Source organism: Choloepus didactylus, chromosome 1 (genome assembly GCF_015220235.1).
Source record: "Choloepus didactylus isolate mChoDid1 chromosome 1, mChoDid1.pri, whole genome shotgun sequence".
NCBI lineage: Eukaryota > Metazoa > Chordata > Mammalia > Pilosa > Megalonychidae > Choloepus > Choloepus didactylus.
This window is the reverse complement of record NC_051307.1, coordinates 50,688,118-50,710,957: the sequence shown is the minus strand read 5'-3', so window position 1 is coordinate 50,710,957 and position 22,840 is coordinate 50,688,118. Positions and strand designations below refer to the sequence as shown.

Sequence of the window (22,840 nt, the reverse complement as noted above, 5' to 3'; positions counted from 1 at the left end):
GGCTTATGCCACTCACAAAACACCAGTCCTGAGCCAACTGCTAATTTTTAAAAATATAATTTGTGTTAAAATGTAAGTAGCAGTTATCTAATTTTGCCTTCAGGAAAATAATAAAAACCATTCATTTGAAAAATTACCAATTACACTTAACTTAAATTTTAGCAGAAGCCAAAAGTAGAGTAAAGCACAGAAGGAAAAAAAAAAAAAAAAAAAAAAAGCCAAAAAGCAATAAATCTTTATCGGGATTTTTTATTTAAACAAAATAATTTATAAAAACAAAAGCCCCTACAAGTATACAAGAAAGTAAATAAAGTTAATTGGCATTATTATAGACATCCAAGAATCAAAAACCTGTTCTGGGTTAATATTCCATAATCCAGTAAAATTTTTTGACCTGTCAATTTTCAGGGAAACTGTGTATTCAATACTATCAATAATGAAATATAAACTTTGAACATTAGAAAATGGATTATGAATTACAAACTATATAGGCTGGCTTTTCTTTGCTTCTACCAATTCTTACACCAAATGTACCCTTGTCCTAAGACTTATTTACTGTTTGTCAAAATTGGTCTAAAATGTCCATCATCCCCAATTACCCAGGTTATATATCGCTGATCCCCTCCAAGGTTTTTAAGGTGGGATGTGCTGGAAATCATATATTACAAAGCCATTTTTCAAAACTACTCTATTTCTAAATTCTATTTCTAACTAATCTTCCACTTTTCATTTTCCCCTCTTTCTCTATATATACATTAAACATGATAGCACCTTTACCTGAAAAAATACTGCTATTATGTTAATACACATTTAGGCAGTAATTTCTGACAAAGTTGTACTTTATTTACCAGGAAAAAATGTTAATTTTTATTTTAAAAATTCTGGTTGAGTATAGTCATTGAAGTAGTACTTAATTAAAGGTGATGGCTTCAATTTAGAGGGCTCAATAAATACATTAAACATTTCAAAATTAAACATTAAATTATAACCCATTTGGAGAAAATCTTAGTTCTTTAAAGACCAAAAAAAGTGGCATTTTATTATTATAAAATGTTATTAATTCAGTATTTGGTTTTGCTAATTAGATTCAGTTTATTCTTATAGGCTTTATCAAAAAAAGTCTGGATAATTTTTATAAAAGGCCTAAATTTTAGTTTTAAAATGTAATTTTTTTTCCTGCCAGTTAAATAATTTATAGATGCACACAAATGTTTGCACTATTTAAGGCAGGTGCCAAGCACATTTTAAAAGGTAATAAATTTACCAACTAGAATGTTCTCCCAAAGGAAAAAGGAAAAAAAAAAAAAAAAAAACAGAAACAAAAAATAAACTCATGACAGTACTTTTTTTGACAGATGTTTAAATAGCATTTTTCTTTTAGATCATTTAACAACCATTTGGCAGCTGAACAACCTAGCATCATAATACATAATCACTTACAAAAACAAGCAACAGATACAGAATTAATGATATACCTTTAATATTTTTACAAGTCTCTTTAAGTTGATGCCCACTGGCATTTAACAAAATTTTTGTATTCAGTGTAAAAAGATTTAGACATAAACTGACATTAAGTAATGAATATAATTTCTCTATGCCATGCAGAAAAGAAGTCAAGTTTTTACACATCATCACTTCTATATAGTTCTAATTAAATCCAAACTGCTCCCATTTTTGCATCATTGTTATTCTTTGGCAAAAGACTCTTTTGAAATAGCCATGGGTTAGGAAACAACTGTTCACTCATGGTCTTTATTTTTGCAAAATAAATTTGTTTTGTAAAAGGAATCTGCACTGTGCCTGGTTTATACTAAGTAATTATAATTAAGCAAAAAATATTATGACGTTTTTGGCTAATCTACTCCTAAAGCTTTGAGTTGCCTTTCAATCTCTTCATCAGAGATTGTAGCCTTTGAAGTAGAAGCAGATGGTAAACTTCGGGCAGCTGATGGAGCTTTGGCCATCTATATGAATGAAAAAAAAATGTGCATTATTAAACATTTTGACTAGGACATGAGAGATGTGCTGCATGGAGTTCAATTTATTTTTCAAACAAATATAAAAACATGCACCTAATATTAAAGGAGCATTTAAAACAATTAAGTGACCAAAGTGATGGAAACTATTTCCAACTAAGAAAATAAGATGATAATTTATACCTTTCCAGAGATTTCGATTCCAATTTCATCAAGAACTTGATTCACAATATCCTGGCTTTCTTCTTCATCATCAGAGCCATCAAAGATGTCATCAAGTGTGTCATTGACTTGTGGGAAGAAGAGGGGGAAAAGCAATTACTTTCAAACACATTTCAGATTAGATTTACTTTTTTTTAAGAAAGCCCAACTACACTTACATATTTTATATATTACAGAAATGCAAATTTAGGTGAACAAACAACAAAAGCCCCTTTCAAACATCAGTGACATGCATTTATAAATACATTTTTGAGGCACTAAATCCGGAATAATGTCCATTTAAACACAAATTATCCTATAATAAAATGAATCTACAATGATATTTAAAATTTTTATCTTCAAAAGATAATAACTATATAATAACACAGTTACAGACTTAAGGTTTTTATAAATGATTCCAGAAATTGTATCCACTGAGCTGGTAGAAGAATATATAAGAATCAAATATCCTATTAATTTTGGGGAACCAACTTATTCCTTTTATACTTATTTATAACCATATTATCAGCCTTCTTAAATTTATAATTGAGATGCAAGTAGAATATTCTAACAAATTTTAAGTAGAATATTTTATTAAATCTGTCCAAAACAAGAATGGTGCCCAATATAAGCTTGCAACAATTATTACTGCTACAGCCCTTCTTTCCTCTCTTCCTTTCCCTTCTCAAAATATTTACTGCAAGTCTTCTGTATACAAGCATCATGCTAGGAGTTGCAGGGAAATAATTTTCCAAGGAATGTGATCATGTCTTATACATCTTTCAAACTGGGCACCTAAGTATCTGGCACAGTACAAACATAATGGTGGTTTATACTTCTGTAGAAGAAAAAAAATATAATAAATTGAAGCTCCAAATGATTATGAAACTTGCAAGAGAAGAGATTACATGCAACTGAAAGTAAATAACATGGTCCTTGAAGGAAGAGGATATGATGAAACACGAGGCATAAAGGGAAGAGTGTGAGCAAAGGCAAGGAGGAAGGAAATCAGGACACATAAAAGGAAAAAAACGTTATTCTGCTTGTGTAATTTAAGGTGTTTCAATAGAAATAGTTTGGAGGGAAGGAATTAAAGAAGCTGACCTGTGATCTATTTCTCTCCTGATTACTGGGGGATGCCCCAGAGGAAGACAGGTAACCCAGTCTGGTCTCTTGGTAACCATTCTGATAAACGGGCTCCTGGTAAATGGACTAATCTTTGCTACCAGGAGATTCCTTATCTATGGAATACTCTTAGCAGGATAACCCCTGTTTAGGATTGTTACAGTGAACAAGCCTACAATCTATGGGTTTATGGGCCATGTTTCCCTGCAAAATGCCATGTAAGGAAGGTGATCATCTGGAAAATACATAGGTGATGCTTCATAACCTGTATGCTCCCTCCAACATGAGACGATCAGCAAACTTCATTAGACATATCATCTACTATTCTGGGTCACACAGCTTGTGTCTAATATGGGAAGAGAAGATCTGGGGAGTCATTTGTCCCAGCACTTTTCCTAAATGCCTGTGCCTCTTAATTAATTATATCCTTGAACATATTATAAGCCTTGATACTGGTTAAGATCTCTGATTTGTGAAAGCATGATTTTACAATCTGATTTCTTAGGTTAGCTCAATAGTACAAAGGGAATTTAGAAAAGGCTAAGGAGTTAAGAGCAAAAAAAAAAAAAAAAAATAGAATATCATCAATGAAGAAATAAAGTGAGTGTTAAGACCACAATTAGAATTGTAATTGCTCCATTCAGTACCTATGCAACTTTGGAGAAAACCACTTTACAGCTCTGGGTTACAGTGTTCACATTAGTAAAATAAAGAGATTAGCCAGAAAATTGTTATTGATTTATGATACTCTGATTTTATTTTGTATTCAGCAGGAAGGAATTTGATCAGCATGTTGAGAGGTAAAATTCTAGAAAAATAATTTAGTAGTTGTGTAACTCAGATGGCAGTGAAATATAATGGAGGCGGGAGAATCCCAGTCAGAGGTTTTAAGAGCCTGAATGAAGAAGTGATGGTAGAAAGAAATGAAGAGGACAGATGAGAAAAAACAGAAAGCTGTAATATGTGAGTAACAGAGAGGAATGCTTTCTGAAAAAGTTCAACAAAATTAATAAAGAACACAATAAAGATTTCCTAAAGATTTCCTAAAACCTGAACATGAATACATTTTGGAGCAGGATGATACAATATAAATCCAAGTTAGAAAAAGATATGTCCATTTAAACTTTGAATTTATCTTTGGACAAAAATACTAATGTTAACATACTTCACTAGGATATTGAAAAAACAAATGACTACCAACGACTACTAATGTTTCAGAATTATTTGCAAGGCACTAACATACAAGTGAGAATAAATGTGGTAAGTATGAATTTTTAGTACAGGCTTACTAATAGTCTTCATTACAGTTTAATGGAAAAGTTAATTTTTCTGATAAGACCTGCCCACACCTGTGCCATCACTGGAAACTAAATAAACATGTTAGATACGATGCTCATTAAATAAATAGCAATTCTCCAAGTCATTAAAAATTCACTAATGAGGTTTCAAGAGCCATGAAAATATCATAATACTCAGTGGGCTCAAAGTAAAACTAAAGGACTTTTGGAATTATCAAAGATACAGACATACAGTAGCATCAAACACTAGAAGGAAAAAAAGTTACTCTGAAGTAAGATGCTGGAACAATGGTGAGTTTAGTAATCCCAGTAATTTAATCAGATATTATTTTATACTTTAAATGCTGCTATACTAAAATGATAGAAGATAAGCTAACTGGCATATCCATAATTAGTTTAAAAATAATTAGAAAATATCTTTGTAAAACAATGATGACATGTAAGTTATGATTCAGTGTTAACCAGGTGGTATAGACCAGGTCCCTCATTCAGTGTTGGTGAAATAAAAATTGGTTTATAGTCTTTCTGGAAAGAATTTGGTAGTATGAATCAAAAGTTAATACTCTAAGAAGAGATTCAGAAATTCAGAAAAAGATAATACATCAACCTATTATCAAAAGATTACCAAATACACTGCAATTTTGAAACCTTACTGACCAACATAAGAATGGTATAATAAATTAAGGTGAATTGATGTGGTAAGCATTAAACAGCAATTGATAAAAGAAAAAGACAGCAGAGAAGATTTAGCCAAGCGTAACATGCTTATGTTATACCAATATGTTTTTACAAAGCAGGATAAGATTCAAAATTATATAATATATATAATATGACTTCATTTATAAAATATGGGAAAATATAGGAAAGAAATTAAAACAACAGAGACAACATCTGGGGAGCTGATGATAGATGATTCTTATATACTTTGTTCCTTTGTATTCTTCATATTTCACCACATCATATAATTAATTTATTTTCAAAAAGAGAAGACTAATAATGTATTTTAAATATTAGATGACTTTGGGATGGGGCAATAAAAGAATGAAGAGTTCCATTATTCTTACCTCTTATACAAACAGATCCTCTGTGGTATGAAACAATCAACAAACTCTGATGAAACTACTAATTTATTCAAGGAAAAGTTGTTATTCGCAAATTGGTTGTGGTCACTCATCTATTAGTAAAACTATGGGGCCAATATGTCATATAAATATAGCATAACACATTTACATTTTTCTTCAGTTAAACATTCATAGAAGGTTAAGCCTCATACATTGCCAATTTTAAAATGCACTGATGCTACAAAAAAATGTCAACCTATAGTGGGGCTGTATCATTTTTTTTCATCATTTGTGCTTTCAAGTATGAGAACATGAGCTTGCTAAGAAATAAACTTGGCTAATTCAAGATGAGAAAACTGAATATTTAATTACAACTTATTAAACTTACTCATTTCTTCAGTCATTTCCATTTTCATATTTTCCTTCTGGAAATTCTGCATTGTTTGTAATGTCTTTTGTGGATCCATCTTCTTGTTAACTGCCTGCATTGTCTTTAAAATATGAAAAAAATATGTGTTAGCTACAGAAATTATGGAAATTTACTTGAAAGAAGCCAAAGGGAACATATCACATGGAGACAGGCTTTAAAAAGATACTTCCTGTCATAATCAAACATAAGAATTTAAGCATTTAGAAAAAAATGAACTAATCATTTGGAAACATCTGCTTAACATAAATGATAAAGACCATGTGAAAAATGCCATCTGAACAGCAGGCAAAAAATTATGTAATTAAAAATTATAACATCAAATCAACTTATATTCAAATGGGAAAATTTAATTTACCTGAGGTGGCAAGTCGGTTTTTGTTGTTGTTAAGGTCTAAATTTAAAAGTTCTAGAGGCTATGACAAAACAGTATTAATCTAGTAATACGTTTTAAACCATGATTAAAGAAATGGAAAAAAAAAAAAACTTGAGTTTGGCAAAAAACATGAAAAGAAGTCCGTTACATTATAGATTCACAACTTACTTTATTAAAAAAGATTAATGTTATCTAGTTTGGCCACATAAATACACACAGAGACGCATACAAATATACACATATAGAGTGACTTCAGTGTATTAAAGGCGACTATACAAAAGAGAACATGCTGGTTTTGAAAGATATGATGCAAACACACTCTTTGCTCAGACAATCTATATTCAGTGCTATAGCCAAAGTAATCTTTTCAAATATGACACTCCACACACCCTCATTCCATACATACAACTAACTCTCAAGTGGTTTTTCACCACTCTTAGTATTAAAAGCCAAATTCCATAATTTGGCCTAAAAGACCTCACATGGATTTAATTCTGTTTAACATTCCAGTTTCATTTTGTACCACTGCCCTCTAGCCACACTGATCTTTTATTTCCTTAAATGAGTCATGCACTTGCCTGCCACAAGACCTTTGCACATGCCAATCCCTCAGCTGGAATGCTCTCCTCCATCTACTTTCATTATCAATGCTTCTTACTGCAGTTTATGTACCACTTTCTTAGGGAAGTAGTCCCTAACTCTCTAGATTACAATAGGTACTCTGTTAAATCCCACTCACCAGAGTTGAAATGTTATATTTACTGGTGTAAATTATATTACCATAATTGCACCTTACATCATTATGTAAATGATACGAATAACCATGATGATGATGCTATTAACAGAGCAGCTAATATTCATATAATCTTGCTGTGTGCCAAGTACTATTCTAAGCATTTTATGTATAATATGCAAGTTAAGTGACATTAGAGCTGGCAAAAACTTTATGTGGTAGGTACCACCATTTTCCCTATATTACAAATGGAGAATGGAGGTACAGAGGGGCTAAGTAACTTGCTCAAGTTCACACAGCTTTCTAAGTGGAAGTGAAATCTGAACCCAAGCAGTCTGGCTCCAGAACATATACTCTTAACCACTGCACTAACTGCCTCTCAAACGGGCTGCCACTTAAATAGACTGCAAACTCCATGACAACTAAGCCCTTGCATGCTTTTACTTTCCATTTCATGCCCTCATCACTTGTTATAGTCCTTTCCTAGAGGATATATACAAATATTTGCTGAATTAACACACTTCCAAGAAATTTAAGTGAAAATTCAAATTAAGACATTTCTATATGGCATGACAACACTAGGTATGTTTTCACAGCCCACCAACTGCAAAAATGAATGTCTTCTCCCTCATCACTATTGAAAATTCATCCAGCCCAGACATCTATATATACAAGGTGGTGCTTTAAAATTTGATTTGAATACTGCTATTTAAATATCTTAGGTAAAAACCATAAATCTATGAGCATAAAGACTCAAACTTACTTTTGCTGTAGTAGACATCGCTCCGGCCATCTTCATCTGGGAATTCATCACTTTTGTTTGCGTGGACATAGAAGTGACTTTTGAACTTACAGCAAAAGTTCTTGTTTTCTGTTTCCGTAGATGTACAAGCTGTTTTGCTAAAACCCTGCAAGCTTCTTTATTACCAATCTTGGCCATTTTCTTAATTTCTAATTCCTAAGAGAGGAAGTAAAAGGGAGAGGAATAAAATAATGTCTGTAGAGTAGGCCCCAATGATTTACTTCAGAAGCACAGATCTAACATATCTAATATTTTGTTTCTCCTCGATTACAAAGAGGAAGAGGCTGGCCAGGAAAAAGCTGTCATGAAGTCATGTGAGGAAAGAGTAGTTTGAGGAAGCAATTTATTTCACATGTTTACATGCTTGTATGTCATCCACAAAGACAAAGCAATTCTACAAAGCAGCACATACACAGATCCCAGAAGAAAATAAAAACCCTCAATCCAAAAGTAGGTAGAGTAAAAGAGGAAAAACAAAGTATAGATGGGACAAATAACTAATAAAGAGCAAGGTGACAGATAAAAAGTCAATCATATAATTACATTACATGAAAAGGCCCATCTAACACCTCAATTAAAAAGCACACTGTCAGATTACGTAAGAAAGCAAACCCATCCATATGTTATTCCAAGAAACCAACTTTAAATATAAAATCAAAGCTAGATTACATGTAAAAGGATGAAAAGTGTGTACTGTATGAAGATTTATCAAAAGAAATCTGAACATAACAACTATGCTTCAAAATATATGAAGCACAAACTGATAATACTGAAAGGAGAAACAGACAAATACGCCCATACTGTGAGAGAAATCAAAATCTCCTCTCTTTAAATATACCATTTTCATTGTTAGAACAAGTAGATGGCAAATCTGTAATAACAGAGAAGACTTAAAAAAAACAACTAACCTAACTGACATTTATAAAATACTCCATCACCACAGCAGAATACACATTCTTCACAAGTGTACACTAAACAAGGACCAAGATATACCATATTCCATGCCAGCAAACAAGGTTCAGTACATTTAAGAGTATTTAAGTCATACCAAGTTTGTTTTCTGATGACAATTAAACTGGAAATCAATAGGGGATACACAAATGGAAAATCACCAAATAAGCACAAAGAAATGATGGTGGAGCAACTGAATTTGTATATACAAAAAGCGAACCTCGACCCTGACCTAATACTGAAATTTAATTCAAAATGGATCATAGTCTTAAATACAAAAATTAAAACTATAAAACTTCTAGAAGAAAGAATAATAGAAAATGTTAGTGACTTTGGATTAGGCAAAGATCTCTTTGATAAGACACTAGAAGTACTAGCCATAGAAGGAAAGAATGATAAATTACACTTGATCAAAATAAAAGGTTTCTGGTCTTCAAACAAAAATTAAGAAAATGAAAAGGTCAGGTCAGAAACTAGGAAAAAATATTTGCAAGACATATACCCAATAAAGCACTTGTATCCAAAATATATAAGGAACTCTTACAACTAAATAATAAGATAAACAAATTATTTTTTAAATGAATAAAATATTTGAATAATCACTTTGGCAAAGAACGTAAATAGAACATAGGTACATTAAAAGATGTTCAACATCAGTAGTACTCAGAGAAATGCAATTTTAAACCACCATGAGATACCACTACACACCCACTAGAACTGCTAACATTAAAAATACTGTCAATTCCAAGTGTTGGGATGTGGAACAACTGTAACTTTCTTATCTTGCTGGTGGAACAGAAAACATTTCAGCCACTTTTCAAAATTATTTGGCAATTTCTTACACAGTTAAAAATACACTTACCCTATGACCCACCAATCCCACTCCTAGGAATACACCAAAGAGAAATGAAAACATATGTTCACACGAAGACTTCACTTGAATATTTTGAACTTGATTCAAAATAGCCAAACCTGTAAACTGGATGGTGAATGGACTAACAAACTGTGGGACATCCACACAATGGAATAACATTCATCAATAAAAAGGAATGAATATCAATGCATGCAACAACATTGATTAATTTCTAATTATGCTGAAAGAACCTATGTAAAAAGATAGTTCATACTGAATGATTTCATTATACAAAGTTCTAGAAGAAAATGCAGAATAATCATGGTTACAGAGCAATGTTTGCCTCGCTTGGAAGACGGGAACGGAAAGGATGTGTGGGAGGGATTATAAGAGCATCGGGAAACTTTGGGGGATGATGGATATGTTCATTACCTTGATTACTGTAATGGTTTTGTGAGTGCAAACATATGTCAAAAACATATCAAACTGTACGCTTTAAAATTTGCAGTTTATTGCAAGTCAATTTTACCTCAACACAGCTGTTTTTTTCAAAAAGGATTCAAGTCTCATACATTTAACAAAAACATAGCATAAAAAGTATTTAAAGATGAGTACAGTCTATTAAAAAATAAGTACATTTGTTGTCACAAATATGATTAAAAAATTAAGTAAGACACCTGTGAGTTAACATAATTATTTTCTTGTATCCCTTTTCTATTTTCCATGACTATTTTAGCTTTACAGTTAAATGAGGCTACTTCATGATTTGAACAAACATATTTCTTCCTAGGCATTCACAGCTTTTACAAACTAAAGAATAATTTGTTTCTATAATCAGAAGAATACATAGAATCCTGATATAAGTCAGCAGAATGACAATAAACAAAGGTAAGCAGAAAAATGCAGGAAGGCATTAAATGCCATTTCTTGGTCAAGTAAATCACTTACCACCTGCCATGTGCGCCTTTTTCCTAGTTAGCTAATTATTCCAGCACTAATTTCCAAATTTGTCTGAAAAGTTAAACTGAAATTTAATGTCCTACTTACCAGCTGTTTTTCTTGTTTCTCTAAAGCTGCTCGATCTCTGATTATAGCCCTCTGTGTACCTCGTAACTCTCGATTCTGCTCCTTTATTACATCTAAGAGAACCGCAAAAGAAACCTAAATTTACGGGTTGTAAAAATTTCTTCAGCATCATTTCAAATATTTGGCTCAGAGAATACAATAAAAAAATGAAACTTTGATTTATTAGAGGTTAAAATTTTTTCTTTAAATTCAATATGCTAAAAAACTAAATATTAAACTTGGATTACAAATATGTATTATATAAAAAATTGACAGAACATGTATTCAAATATGTTACAGTCTGAGGTTTAACCAAAAGTATACATAAATCACAACACATTTCCTTAGAAAACTGATTAGCATAAAATGTTTTATATGGCATATATATATGTTGTGCATACACACATACTTTTTATCCCTTTTTACTCAATTATTGTATGAAATTCTAGAGAGACAAGTCATGTGTTTATTAAATCATTTTTCTTTTGTAATCATCATAACAGAGTGAAGCAGCAGATCTTTGCAAGAAGCGGAACTGAATTTGAATCCCACCCCTGTCACTGGATCACTATATGATGGTATCAGGGAAAAATGCAGTTAATCCTCCAAACCTCAGGTTTCTTATTCATAAAATAGAGATTGTCTTGAGGAATGAATAACATACATAATGCTCCAATATACGGTAAGTGTCCATTAAATCTTAATGTCTTTCTAATTTATCTTAACACATTTGCATTCATTAGCCCTACCCATTTAAGAATCAAAGTATTATTCTGGGCCTAATGGAGTTTAACTTGGGTTATGTAAGAAAGGAATAAGTTTCGTTTTCACATAGAGACAGCATGGAATAAGGGAAATGGAGGCAAAACCAGTTTAAACAAGCCCCAGACAAAGAGAAGAGAGAATCTGCCTGATGTAAAGAGATATGAGGTAGTATCAGAGGCGGGAACTCACAGCAAAAAAATAAAAATTTGGGGGGGGATTGGCTAATCAGTTCAAAATCTCAATAATGAGCTAGTTGGCTCTCTGGGATTGGCTGTACAAATTAAAATCTCAAAAGATGAATTAGTTAGTGTTCTCGGATAGGCTGTAACCTCTGTAGTACCCAGTCAATGGGGAAACAGGGGAGGGACTTGCGAATTAGGAGTAGGAGATTTAAACATCGCCATTCTCTTCCTCTGGCGCGCCAGCCTTCCGCGTGTTTGGCTGGACGCCCCATCTTGCAAGATCGTAAATAAATTCTTTTCTCCTCCAGAACCGAGAGAGCGTTTATTCCCTTACAGGTACCACTTTATTTCCGACAGGTTAGTTGTTACTAAATAGCGATTTTTTTTTTCAAAAGATCCCAAATAGCAATGATAATTCTTGCCAACACTGGGCTCAGGAATCTTGCTAAGTGCTTTACATAAATAATTTAATGTTCCTAATAATGCTAATCGTCCTTTTTCCTATTATTTCATACCTAAGAAAATTGAATATTAAGAAGGTTAAATAACTTGCCTATGGTCACAAGAATAGTAAAATGTAAGGCCAGATTTGGATCCAAGTGATCTGTCTCCTAAACCAGTGATCTTAACTACTTCACTAGAGTGCCTCTTTAATAAAAAGTAGATTAAGACAACAACAAAGCCAGCACCCATTATCCTCTTTGGTAATAAAGCATCACAACTTATGCTTATGCATTTCTGTGTAGATCAAAACTTTACTCAGACTACAAATAACTAACATTTACTGAGTACTGGCACTATACTGAGTGCTTCATAACAAACCCACAAGGTAGTACTATTATCCACCACCACCCTCCACCCCACCCCCACCCCGCAGGGCTACATTTTTTTTTTCAGCAGAAGGAAGTGAAGGTTTGGTGATGTACATAACTTGCCCAAGGGAGAATTCAGACCCAGCTGTTCTGATTCCAAGGCCTCTGATGTTAACCACTAAGCTATGCTGTGATGCTTTTCAGGCAAAGAAAAAACAAAATTATCAGAGATACAATCCTTGTAAATATAGCTTCATATCAATAAACACATACAGTATTTAAACAGAATGAAAAACATTTCAAGTCATTTTATAAATATAACTAATCAGCCACAATGATTTTCTCAATGAAAGTTAAATAAGATGTGAAAACTTCTATATCCTACACAGAAGATATATTTTTCCTTTGTTTACTATGTTTCTCAATTAAATATATGGTGGATACCTAATCCTCAGGATTTATGGGGTATGCATTCTAAATGTTCTACACCATTCAATAAGACAGATCAAGAAAAAGGTTTTTCTCTTTCCTCACTCCTTTCTAAAACTGACTAGGACTGGAAGGGAACCACATATTTCATTTTAAAGAGATGGAGATGTTCTGTAGCCAAATATACTTAGGAAATGTCAAAGATGAAAAGAATAAACAGATTCTTTGAATCAAGGCTTCTAAGGAACTTTAATACATAATATGCATTATCAATTGATAAGAGGAGAATCTACTATGGGTTATTTCCAAAGCTTATTCAATCAAGGGCCCCTTTTTAGGAAATATCAATTAAGGACTTCCTAGATACTGTGTTCCCATAGAGCACTAGTTGATATCCTATTGTAATATAACACGAATCTTTCCTCAGACTTCTATAGACTAACCCTAAACAAAACAGCAAAGAAGGCTCTCTCCCCCTATCTTCCAAAGCAATTATTAGTCATTTCTTCCTCAACAACTGAAACTCTCTCTTTTCTTCTTTTGGACTTGTTTCCCTAACTTGCCAAAGCCAATAGAGTGAAATGAAAACATTCACACTTATACCACTGTTTCTACATTAAATGTTGTAAATTTAAAACATTTAATTACAATGAATGTCCAGAGTATACCCCCTTGTATACAGAGACTCCCTAAACTCAACTAGTGCAGTATTGCAATAGAGATGACAGTATTCAAAGATACAGCAGTATGGGGCTGCCAGAGAAGGTCCACTATATTGATGATACGTTAAAACTGTATCCAGAGAATTGACACAAGGTACAAAGCAGGCTGCTGAAAACTCTGATGGCTGAACTCTAGAATTCTATCAATATACATTTTTTCATTTCTAGATATAGTCATCTTTGTGAAAATCAAGTATTATGGCACGTGGTTTAAACAAAACATAAAATTTAATCAAATGGTTTGATTTTCACTTTTCTTAATTTTATGTAACTATATGTACCATAATGTCATTGTATTTAGAGAAGAAAATAAAGAAAATTAACTACTGCATATTCCACAGCCTCATAGTGTTGAATAGACCTATTAATATTTAAACAAGTCTAAGCTATAAACTGAGAGCATCTAATGTTACATGCTAAAACACAATCATAACACTTTAAAACATATTAGTGTAAGTAGAAAAAGATAGTTAAAACATCCTTTCATTTGAGCAATAAGTATATTCTATAAACAAAAAGAATTACTCTTCAGATTTTTTTTTTAAACAATCCCTATACTAAACCCATATTAATGATTTGATTTCTAAATAATTCAGAGGGAATAACACAAGAAAGGCTCCCAGACACTTCAAATGCTTTTAACATCAAGTTTATTTCCATTATTTCTTAGGAGGTCTGACTTCTCCAAAGTTATAAGCTCCTTAAGAGCGAGAAATACTTGTACTTTATTTATTTATTATTTTTATTCCCCTCTCACTTCATGACAAATACTAACCAAATAAATATATTATACTAATAGTGATCTAAGACGGTATAAAATATTCATTGAAAGTTAAAAGGATTTTTCTTTCAGGCATATTTAACACCCTCCTTAATTTTTGGTTGTTGAAATTTATTGGTTATCAAGTAATAAGGTTCATAGTTTAACAACAGTAAAATCTGAATTATGACAGGTGCCTTTCTACAATGAAGATGGAACATTGAAATAATAGATATTTCCATAGTTTTCTGCTTTCTCCTTCTTTCAATGTGAGTCAAAACAATGAAATACACATGTATGGGGTATTGTTGACATCTAGAAGAGATGGTGTACTTGGTTTCTGCCCATCCCCTGCTTCCTTCTTTAGAAAGAAGAGGATACCCTGAAATTTCCATACTCTAGCACTTCATAAAAGGTGGTGTTGTAGAGTGTGGAGATTTCAAAGTGTTAAAATATCAAAATACATGGGTGTGACAACGCTCTCTCAAGAAACATTCAGGGAGGAAAAATGGGCCTGGAGGCTGCCCCATCCACCACTCCCTCCTCAGCCATACCCAGCACCAACACCAAGGTGAAGTGCCAGCTCCACTCTGGACATAAAACCTGGTCTCAAGCCTTTCAGGCTCTTCTGATTCAGCAAAGGACACATCCTTTGTACTAAAGGGTTAAGATCACAGACTTCAGTTTAGTATTTAAGGAGATGTAGAGTGAGTTCTTTCTGCCTTCTTTGATTCTGATTCAGTAAAGTCTATCTGTTACCAAAAAAAAAAGGGGCAAAAAATAAAATAAATAATAAAAACAAAACAAAAAAAAGGGTCTCACGTGGTGTGGTCCAGCCAAGTTCACTGGAGTTCTATACTTGGGGTTTGAGGCCAATCCCTAACTTGAATTATGGCTGTCCTTCCCCCCTCCCTATTTACATACAATTGCACATTTGAGGAATAAAGCAATGTAATTATCACTTGTAAATACAGACATTCATTAATTTGCAATATTGTTTAAAGTGTCTTTTTTTGGGGGTGGGGAGCAGAGTCGGGGGGAAGGTGGCCTTTCTCAAGCATGCAGGGCAGTTCAGGACCATTGTCTCAGGAATGCTGAGGTAAAATATGCACATCATACCACGCAGAGGGATTCAAACTGGTCTCCTAATCAGCATCCAGTCTACCACATACTGTGTTTTGTGTTCCACTATGAGGGCAAGACTGTCTTTTTAATCTAATAAACCACACCTTCTACTTTTAAATGTTTTTCTTTTTAGAAAAAAATCACTTTGATCTATGCAGTTTTATTGTTCATAAGTTATTCTGAATCTAACCATCATATGAATTGAGATAGGAGCATAAAATGATTCACACTCTGCTTTATAGTCTCTATTAACTGGTAATTGGGTAGGAAGGTCCTACAGCAGAGGGAGTTTCTACATTAGATTTTACCTGCAAAATCTGGTTTTAGTGGGAAAAAGTGGGTATTGTGGGCCATGTTGTAGTGGATTTGAGTCTCATTTGGTTCTCAAAGACCAGGCTCTGGCAACATCACCAATAACCGCTTCAGTTCAGAAAACTTACAAATGAGGGAATGAGAAGAGCCAAGTTCCCCCGGAAGAAAGTCTCATAGACCTATGGATTTAGAGGTACGAAATGGTAGCAAGAAGGGAAACATCAGTCTTTGGTGTCATGCTGAGGATGGAGAAATGCAGGGGGAAGAAATTTCCTATAAAAATATCTGTTATAAAAGTATGGAGAACTCTGCTCACGAAAGAGTTCTCTGCTCCTGAATCCCACATTCAATTATTTCTTCTTAGCATGCCAAGAATATAGGAGTCAATGGAAAGTAAACTTGAGTTTTGAGTTTTTTAAAACTATTCAGAAGAGTAAAACACCAACTGGACACCCAGCTTCCTAGAAAGATCCAGATACTGTAGGTTGTCACCATTAGCATGTTACATTTTTATTTTGGAAGAAGCAGAAATGTTTTGGAGAGGATTCATTTCATACAGATTGCAGATTTTATTTTTTATTTAGCACACCCTCTTAAGATATGGGAAATTTGGCGTTACAACTGACCTCTTGGTGCGAGGTTTTTCCCAACTTAGTAAAAGATTCACAGATTTTGAATTCTGGGCAACTATCATACATGGGTATCACACCAATAAGGCAACAACCAAGCAGTTTGCTCCTTATTATTATCCCTCAAATTATCTCTTAATTTGATTAAGGTTCTTGGTGTGTGGTAATAATATGGATGGTAGACATAATAATCTCTGGACACTGGAATCACTACTTTTGGTTAGTAAATGCTATTATTTAGAAGAATAGTTTTCTAAATTATAAACTCCTGCAGATATATATTCATGTATGCTGAAGACTATCTGAAATCTTGCAAATATGGAATGTAAGAAAGACACAGTAAGAATAATCCAACTTGGGAAGGGCTGAAGGATCTACATTGGTTCCAGTGAAGGCAACTCAGGAACAGATGCTGAAAAAACGGTTAAACAAGGAGTTAAGTATGTAATACAGATTGAAATGACATCACAGAAAACTTTCTGGAGAAGGGAAAAACCTGCGATACTTCAAGCTAGCTAGAGGAAAGGAAAAAGAGAATTCTAGCCATAAGGGCATCATAAGCAAACATGTGAGGCATGAGAAGAGGTGGTGTTGTTGGACAGTGAAATGCCCAGAGATATTACTAGAAAAAGAAGGCAAGAACCAGATAAAGGAGGGCCATATATGCTTTATTAATGAGCTCACATTTGATCATGTAAGTAACAGTGAGTCAACAAAGGGTTTTACACTGAGAAACACCATGTGTCATATTTGAGTTTCAGGTATATCAATCATGCAGACAATTTTGTAGATAAAAGATTTGAGAGCTACAAGGCTATAGGAAAGAAAACAGAAAGGCAATAAAGTAAAGTGCAAGATAAGTAGGACATGAACTATGGAGTAAGGAGTTACAGGCACAAAGGAAAGACAAATGTGCCAAATATCTGAGAGACAAAAGGAGCAGTACTTGTTAATTAATGGAAGGTGGAGAACAAAATTAAGAATTGCCAACACTAGAAAAAGGATACTGATTTAAAGGAGATGGTGATGAGATCTATTTAATTTGAGATATTTTAGGACATCCAGGTGTAGATATTCAGTAAATTATTGGATATATTGGTTTGGAATTCAGAAAAAATATATCTAGAGGAACAAATTTGGGATCCATCAGTACTTAGGTTATAACCAAAATAATAATAGTGGGTAAGACTATGCAGGGAAAGAGCAGAAAGTAAAAAAAGAAAAAAAGAAAAAAAGAAAAACCTGAAAGGAATGGCCAGAGGAGTTTGAGGAGAATTAAGAATTAAGAGAGTGTATGGTCTCTCCTGGGAGAAAAGAGAGAATTTTAAGGTAGAAATTGTCACGATCAAAGGCCAAATATAAGCCCACAAGATGAGAACTAAAAAGTGACCGCTGGATTTGACAATCTAAGTGTCAGTTCTTAGCAAGAACTGATTCCATGAGGTATAAAGCAAACTGCTATGGAACTGGGGAGAGAGGCAGAGTGTCTGAGAAGTAAAGAAGTGGAGACAGAAGACATCAGTGCTTTTTCAAAAGGTACTGATGAAGAGCAAAAAGAGATTGGATTCTACTTCCTAAGAAATACTGGGTTAAGGGAGGGACAGGAAAAGGAGGGTTATTTCCAGTTTTACTACTGTTAGAGATTAGAGTTCTACCATTAATCTCAAGAGAAAAGAATTTGGTTCAAAGGTAAAAAAGGTAAACAGTACACGGTACCTACCCAAAATTGAGAATTCCTCATATTCAACTACTGAACAACAATAGCAAACTTAAAACCATGCCATGGGATCTCTAATAAGAAAGAACAAAACAAAACACACTCACACAAACAATGATAGTATTCAAAGGGATAAGGTCCCGGATCTGCCGTGATAACAATTCTGTGATCTTGGGCATGTAACTTAGTCCTTTACTTCTCAATTTCCTCATCCACAAAATGGGGATAATAATAGCACCTATCACAGTACCTCATATGTTTTGTGAAAATTAAATAAGATACTGTATGCAAAGTGCTTAGCACGGTGCTGGCTTAGAACAGGATCTCAAATTTGTCCTTAATGGGGGTAACAGACAACAAATATGTACTGCTTAAAGAACTTCATGTTCTAGGAGACATGTATGCATTTATGACAACTCCTTATGGCATCCCAATTTACAGGTTCATAATTAGCATCAATAAGTAGGTCACCAATAGTATACTAATGGAAAAAACCACTATAAACAAATATATAACACTATATATGTGTGTGTATGTATGTGTATATATGTACACATTCATCCCTGTGTGTGTCTGTGTGTGTACTGCTAGTCAGTAAAAAAAAAACACCAAGTACTCAATTGTAATTTCAAATTCAAAAGACTCCTATGGCATTGAGATACACTTCTCATTAATTTCTGAACAAAGTATATACTGCAGAAACTTGTTCATCTTTGTGTCAAAATGAATTAAACATAACTTTGAATAGTAATGTGCTGTAATGTTGTCTCCCTTTTTAATTTACATGTACAGTAGTCTTTAATGATAGAGTATATAACTCTTCCAGACAATCCAAAGAGACAAAAAGATTCAATTATTCCCCAGATCTAAAAGCTGTTACATTTTCCCCTTATATATCAGAATTTCATTACTGCTGAAACAAAAAGACAGCATACAGTAAAAGATCTTATGATCAATAACCAGTGAGTCCAAGGATCTGAAAGAATGCATAAAAATGCACTGAATTTCAGAATATATAGCCTCATTACTGCTAAAAAGAATGCTGTCACTTTTTAAACAAAACAAAACAAAAAACCTTCCTGTTAATAAAACAAGGTGCAAAAAATCAGTAAAGCTCTATATCAAAATAATGAAAATAGAGATTCATAATTAAAATGTCAGTAGGTGATTTGAATTGACAAGATACTTTAAGAAAACATCAAACATGCAACTTGGTATTTATAGTAAATGTACATTCAGAAATTTCATACATAAATCTTTAATTTAGTAGCATAGTACCTAACAAAAGTCCTTAAGATTTCCTTCACAAATAAGTTTATTTAGAAGAATCACTATTTCTTTGAAGAATTAACTCACTGCTAGTGAGTTGATAACCAGGTAAGCATCCTCACAGCACATACATTGTCTTTTCCTTTTTTTCCCCCCAATACACTTGAAGTACAATAGTCACTAGACTGTCAAGAGGACACCAAGTATGATAATGAGAATGCTATAAAACTGAGATTTATGTCTTTGAAACTGTTTGACACCTATGAAGCAATTAAAACTATTTAAGATGCTTTGGCCTTTAATGTGAAAAAAAAAGTTTTAAAATTCAAGTTGTAACCTCACAATAAGAAAGATACAACCATATTTCCTTCAACTCAGCAAATTTTCACTTTGTATAAACCTCAAGCAGGAAGAAAATAAAACTTTTTTTTTTCCTAGAGTATTATAATAATAACTGATGATAAGAATATCGGTCTTGAAATACTGAAAAAAGAAAAGTGCCATGTTAAAGATTATAAACAGCATTTTCAGGAAAAATACACACATATACATAAAACCCATTTCATATAATTATATTATATCATATAAAAAGTTGGTAGTTCTTCCAGGTATCATAAACAGTACTTATCATGTATTCAAAGTCAATAAACAAAAACAACAAAAATTAAACCATTTGGGATAAGCAAAAATGTATTATTCTGTGTGATAAACTAGCGATAAAATTATACTGTATGTTGAACTGAAGGGTGGGGTGGCAGGGTAAAGATGATGTTTTTTTTCCTCCTTCCCCCAAATTTTGCTGACATTGGAACAGTCAATACAAAGGAATGAAGGAATTATCCTCAGGTCTGCATTGAGCACCCTGTTTATACCAATTACTGTCTCGCTACCACTGTTACTTTTGTGGCAGAGTTGGTTAGACCTTACAAAGAAGTAATTCTTTGATTGAAAAGCAACAACCTAGACTGAACATGTAATGGGAAACACATTTTTAATTACTCGAATGAATTTAGCTCCTGGTAGTGTGAATGAAGCTATGAAGACTCATCAGTACTATATAAATATACATTACAGGTGTTACTAACATCACACAACTTATACATTCCCATACATGAAAATGTCTCTCTTAATTGTATAGTTTCTATTTGAGGTGACAGAAAAGTTCCCGGTAAAGGATAGTGGAAGATGGTAGCACAAAACTGTGAACCTAATTAATATGACTGAATTACATATTTGCATGTGGTTAAAAGGAGAAATTTTAGGCTGTATAGATGTTAGTAAAATAAAAATTTTAAGAAAAAGACTGAGCTAAATGTCTGAAACAATGCAAATATCTTTAAAACTTAAACTTCTATGCAGATAATATATACTATATTCCTTTTACTTTAATTAGCAAAAGATAATTATAGGAAGAAAATCCATATAAAAACTAAATCCAGGAATGTCCCTTGAGTTTCTTTTCTTTTGCTGCTGGGGTCAGTCAAGAAGCATTTGTTTTATATCCCTACAGATGTTGTATTCTCAGGGCAAGACCCACCCAGACCCAAGTTCATTTAGTAACCAGGGTTTTTTACCTCTGTCCACCCATCCAATACCCCCAATACACACGTTTCTGTTTAGATGTCTAGATGTCTAACTGAAGGAGCAGCAAACTAAGCAGAACAAGAAATTCATCAAATCACCAAATCATAATTACACTCAAGGACCAGAAGCAATCGGCCTCCTCGAAATACTCAGAATCCCGCTAAAGAAACAACGGAGGGGAATCGGGGGAAGTTGTCAGAGGGAAAAACACCGATTGCTCAGGTGAGATAGAGGTGGGAAGGATCAGAAGAAATGGGAAGCCGAGAAATGACGCAGCGAGGGCGGTCACCTGTGGGGCCACTCGATCTGGCTCCGCCCCCAGGGACCACAGCAAGAATCGCGGACCCGGAACCCACAAAGACGGCGGGGAAACTCAGGGATGGGCCCCTCCAACCCGTTTTGGAACTCACCATCCACGGTTTTCTTCTTGAAGAGGGACGCCATGGTCACGACCGCGCCTGGGCGGCCCAGCTCTGCCCGGTCCGGCCCGCGGCTGGGGAAAGACAGAAGGAAAAGGACAGGCACTTGGAAGGTTTAAGATGGCAAAGCGGATGAGCAGGCAAAGAGGATGGGGTAGCTAGAAAGGACTAGGGTAGGACACGTATCCACGAAGCTACCGCAGCCGCGTCGCGAGGAGCTCAGGTGACCGGGAACTAAGACACTTTTTGGAGAAGTCACTTCTCATCCGCGCCTGCGCGCTGGGCTTGCGCGTCTGCGCACTGGAACTCCTGAAGTCGCCACCTCTGCCCTTACCTCCGTTGCTGCCAGGTCATGCGGCAGCTAGGGTCTCCGCAGAGCAAGTCAGTGGCTTGCGGTGGTAAAGGGCGCGGGACGCTGCAGACGGTGTCTGGTTACTTCTGTGCACGGTTCTGTTCTGATGGTTGACAGAGATGAGCCTTCCTTAGCGCTTTCTTCCTCGCCCCGGAGGAAGCTCAAATTAGAGGTCCCCAGGATCCAAGGACAAGTGTGGGTCGCCCCTGGACCACCTGGACCCAATTTTATTCACTACTATAAATTTTATCTCCTTACGAGAATAAATGAGGAGGCTGGTGGCAATGCTGAGTTCCGTGCCCCGTTGTCACTTGTCTCTAGAGTTAACGCTCTTTGCCCAGCGATCTACGCTACGGGACGCAGGGTTTTCATCTGTCTTCCTGGACCCCGGGGCTCTGACGACCTGATGGGGTCTCCTGGGATCCATTTTCCAGAGATGATGCGGGGAGGAAGAGAATAGGGAGCAAATTTCTAAATGCAACACGTTTTGTATAGTGTTCGTGGATGGAAACGTGGGAGAAAAATCTCACAATCCCATGTCGTTTTAGAAGTCTCCACTACGTTTTCTTAATTTAATTGCTCACAGAAAAATTCATGGGCATACTGTGAAACTATTAGTAACTCTATACAGCTGTATATTGGCGCTTAATGTGAAAAGAGCTCCGTATCATATTAAAGGAAAAGCATAATGAATTGTTTAAAGAAACCCGTGTGTTTTAAAGCATAAATATGGAACTACACACTCTTTAGCTAAAGACCATAAGTTCTTTAATTTACTTTGTTATATATATATGTGTGTGTGTGTGTGTTTAATACATTATTTCCCTATTTCGAATCTTAATTCTGCTTTGAACTTTCCCCTTCTAATTTATTGGTGCTTTAAGAAATACTGCCT

The 22,840-nt window shown here is 34.3% G+C and overlaps 1 protein-coding gene across 1 annotated transcript; it reads right to left on the bottom strand.

Moving 5' to 3' along the window:
- Positions 1–1,456: 1,456 nt before the first annotated feature.
- CHMP2B (charged multivesicular body protein 2B) lies at positions 1,457–21,856 on the bottom strand. The gene is made up of 6 exons (XM_037833855.1): positions 21,585–21,856; positions 10,851–10,942; positions 7,961–8,155; positions 6,050–6,152; positions 2,160–2,266; positions 1,457–1,964 (listed from the first exon to the last, which is right to left on the bottom strand). The coding sequence occupies exons 1-6, from the start codon at positions 21,616–21,618 to the stop codon at positions 1,854–1,856; spliced, it is 642 nt and encodes a 213-aa protein (XP_037689783.1). The 5' UTR covers positions 21,619–21,856; the 3' UTR covers positions 1,457–1,853.
- Positions 21,857–22,840: the final 984 nt, after the last annotated feature.

Coding starts and splice junctions, on each gene's coding strand:
- CHMP2B (XM_037833855.1), bottom strand. CDS start 21,618: ATGGCGTCCCTCTTCAAGAAGAAAACCGTGGATG. Junction 6,153..7,960: donor CGATGTCTACTACAGCAAAA/GTAAGTTTGAGT, acceptor CATATTTTAAAG/ACAATGCAGGCAGTTAACAA. Junction 1,965..2,159: donor GAATCGAAATCTCTGGAAAG/GTATAAATTATC, acceptor TCATTCATATAG/ATGGCCAAAGCTCCATCAGC.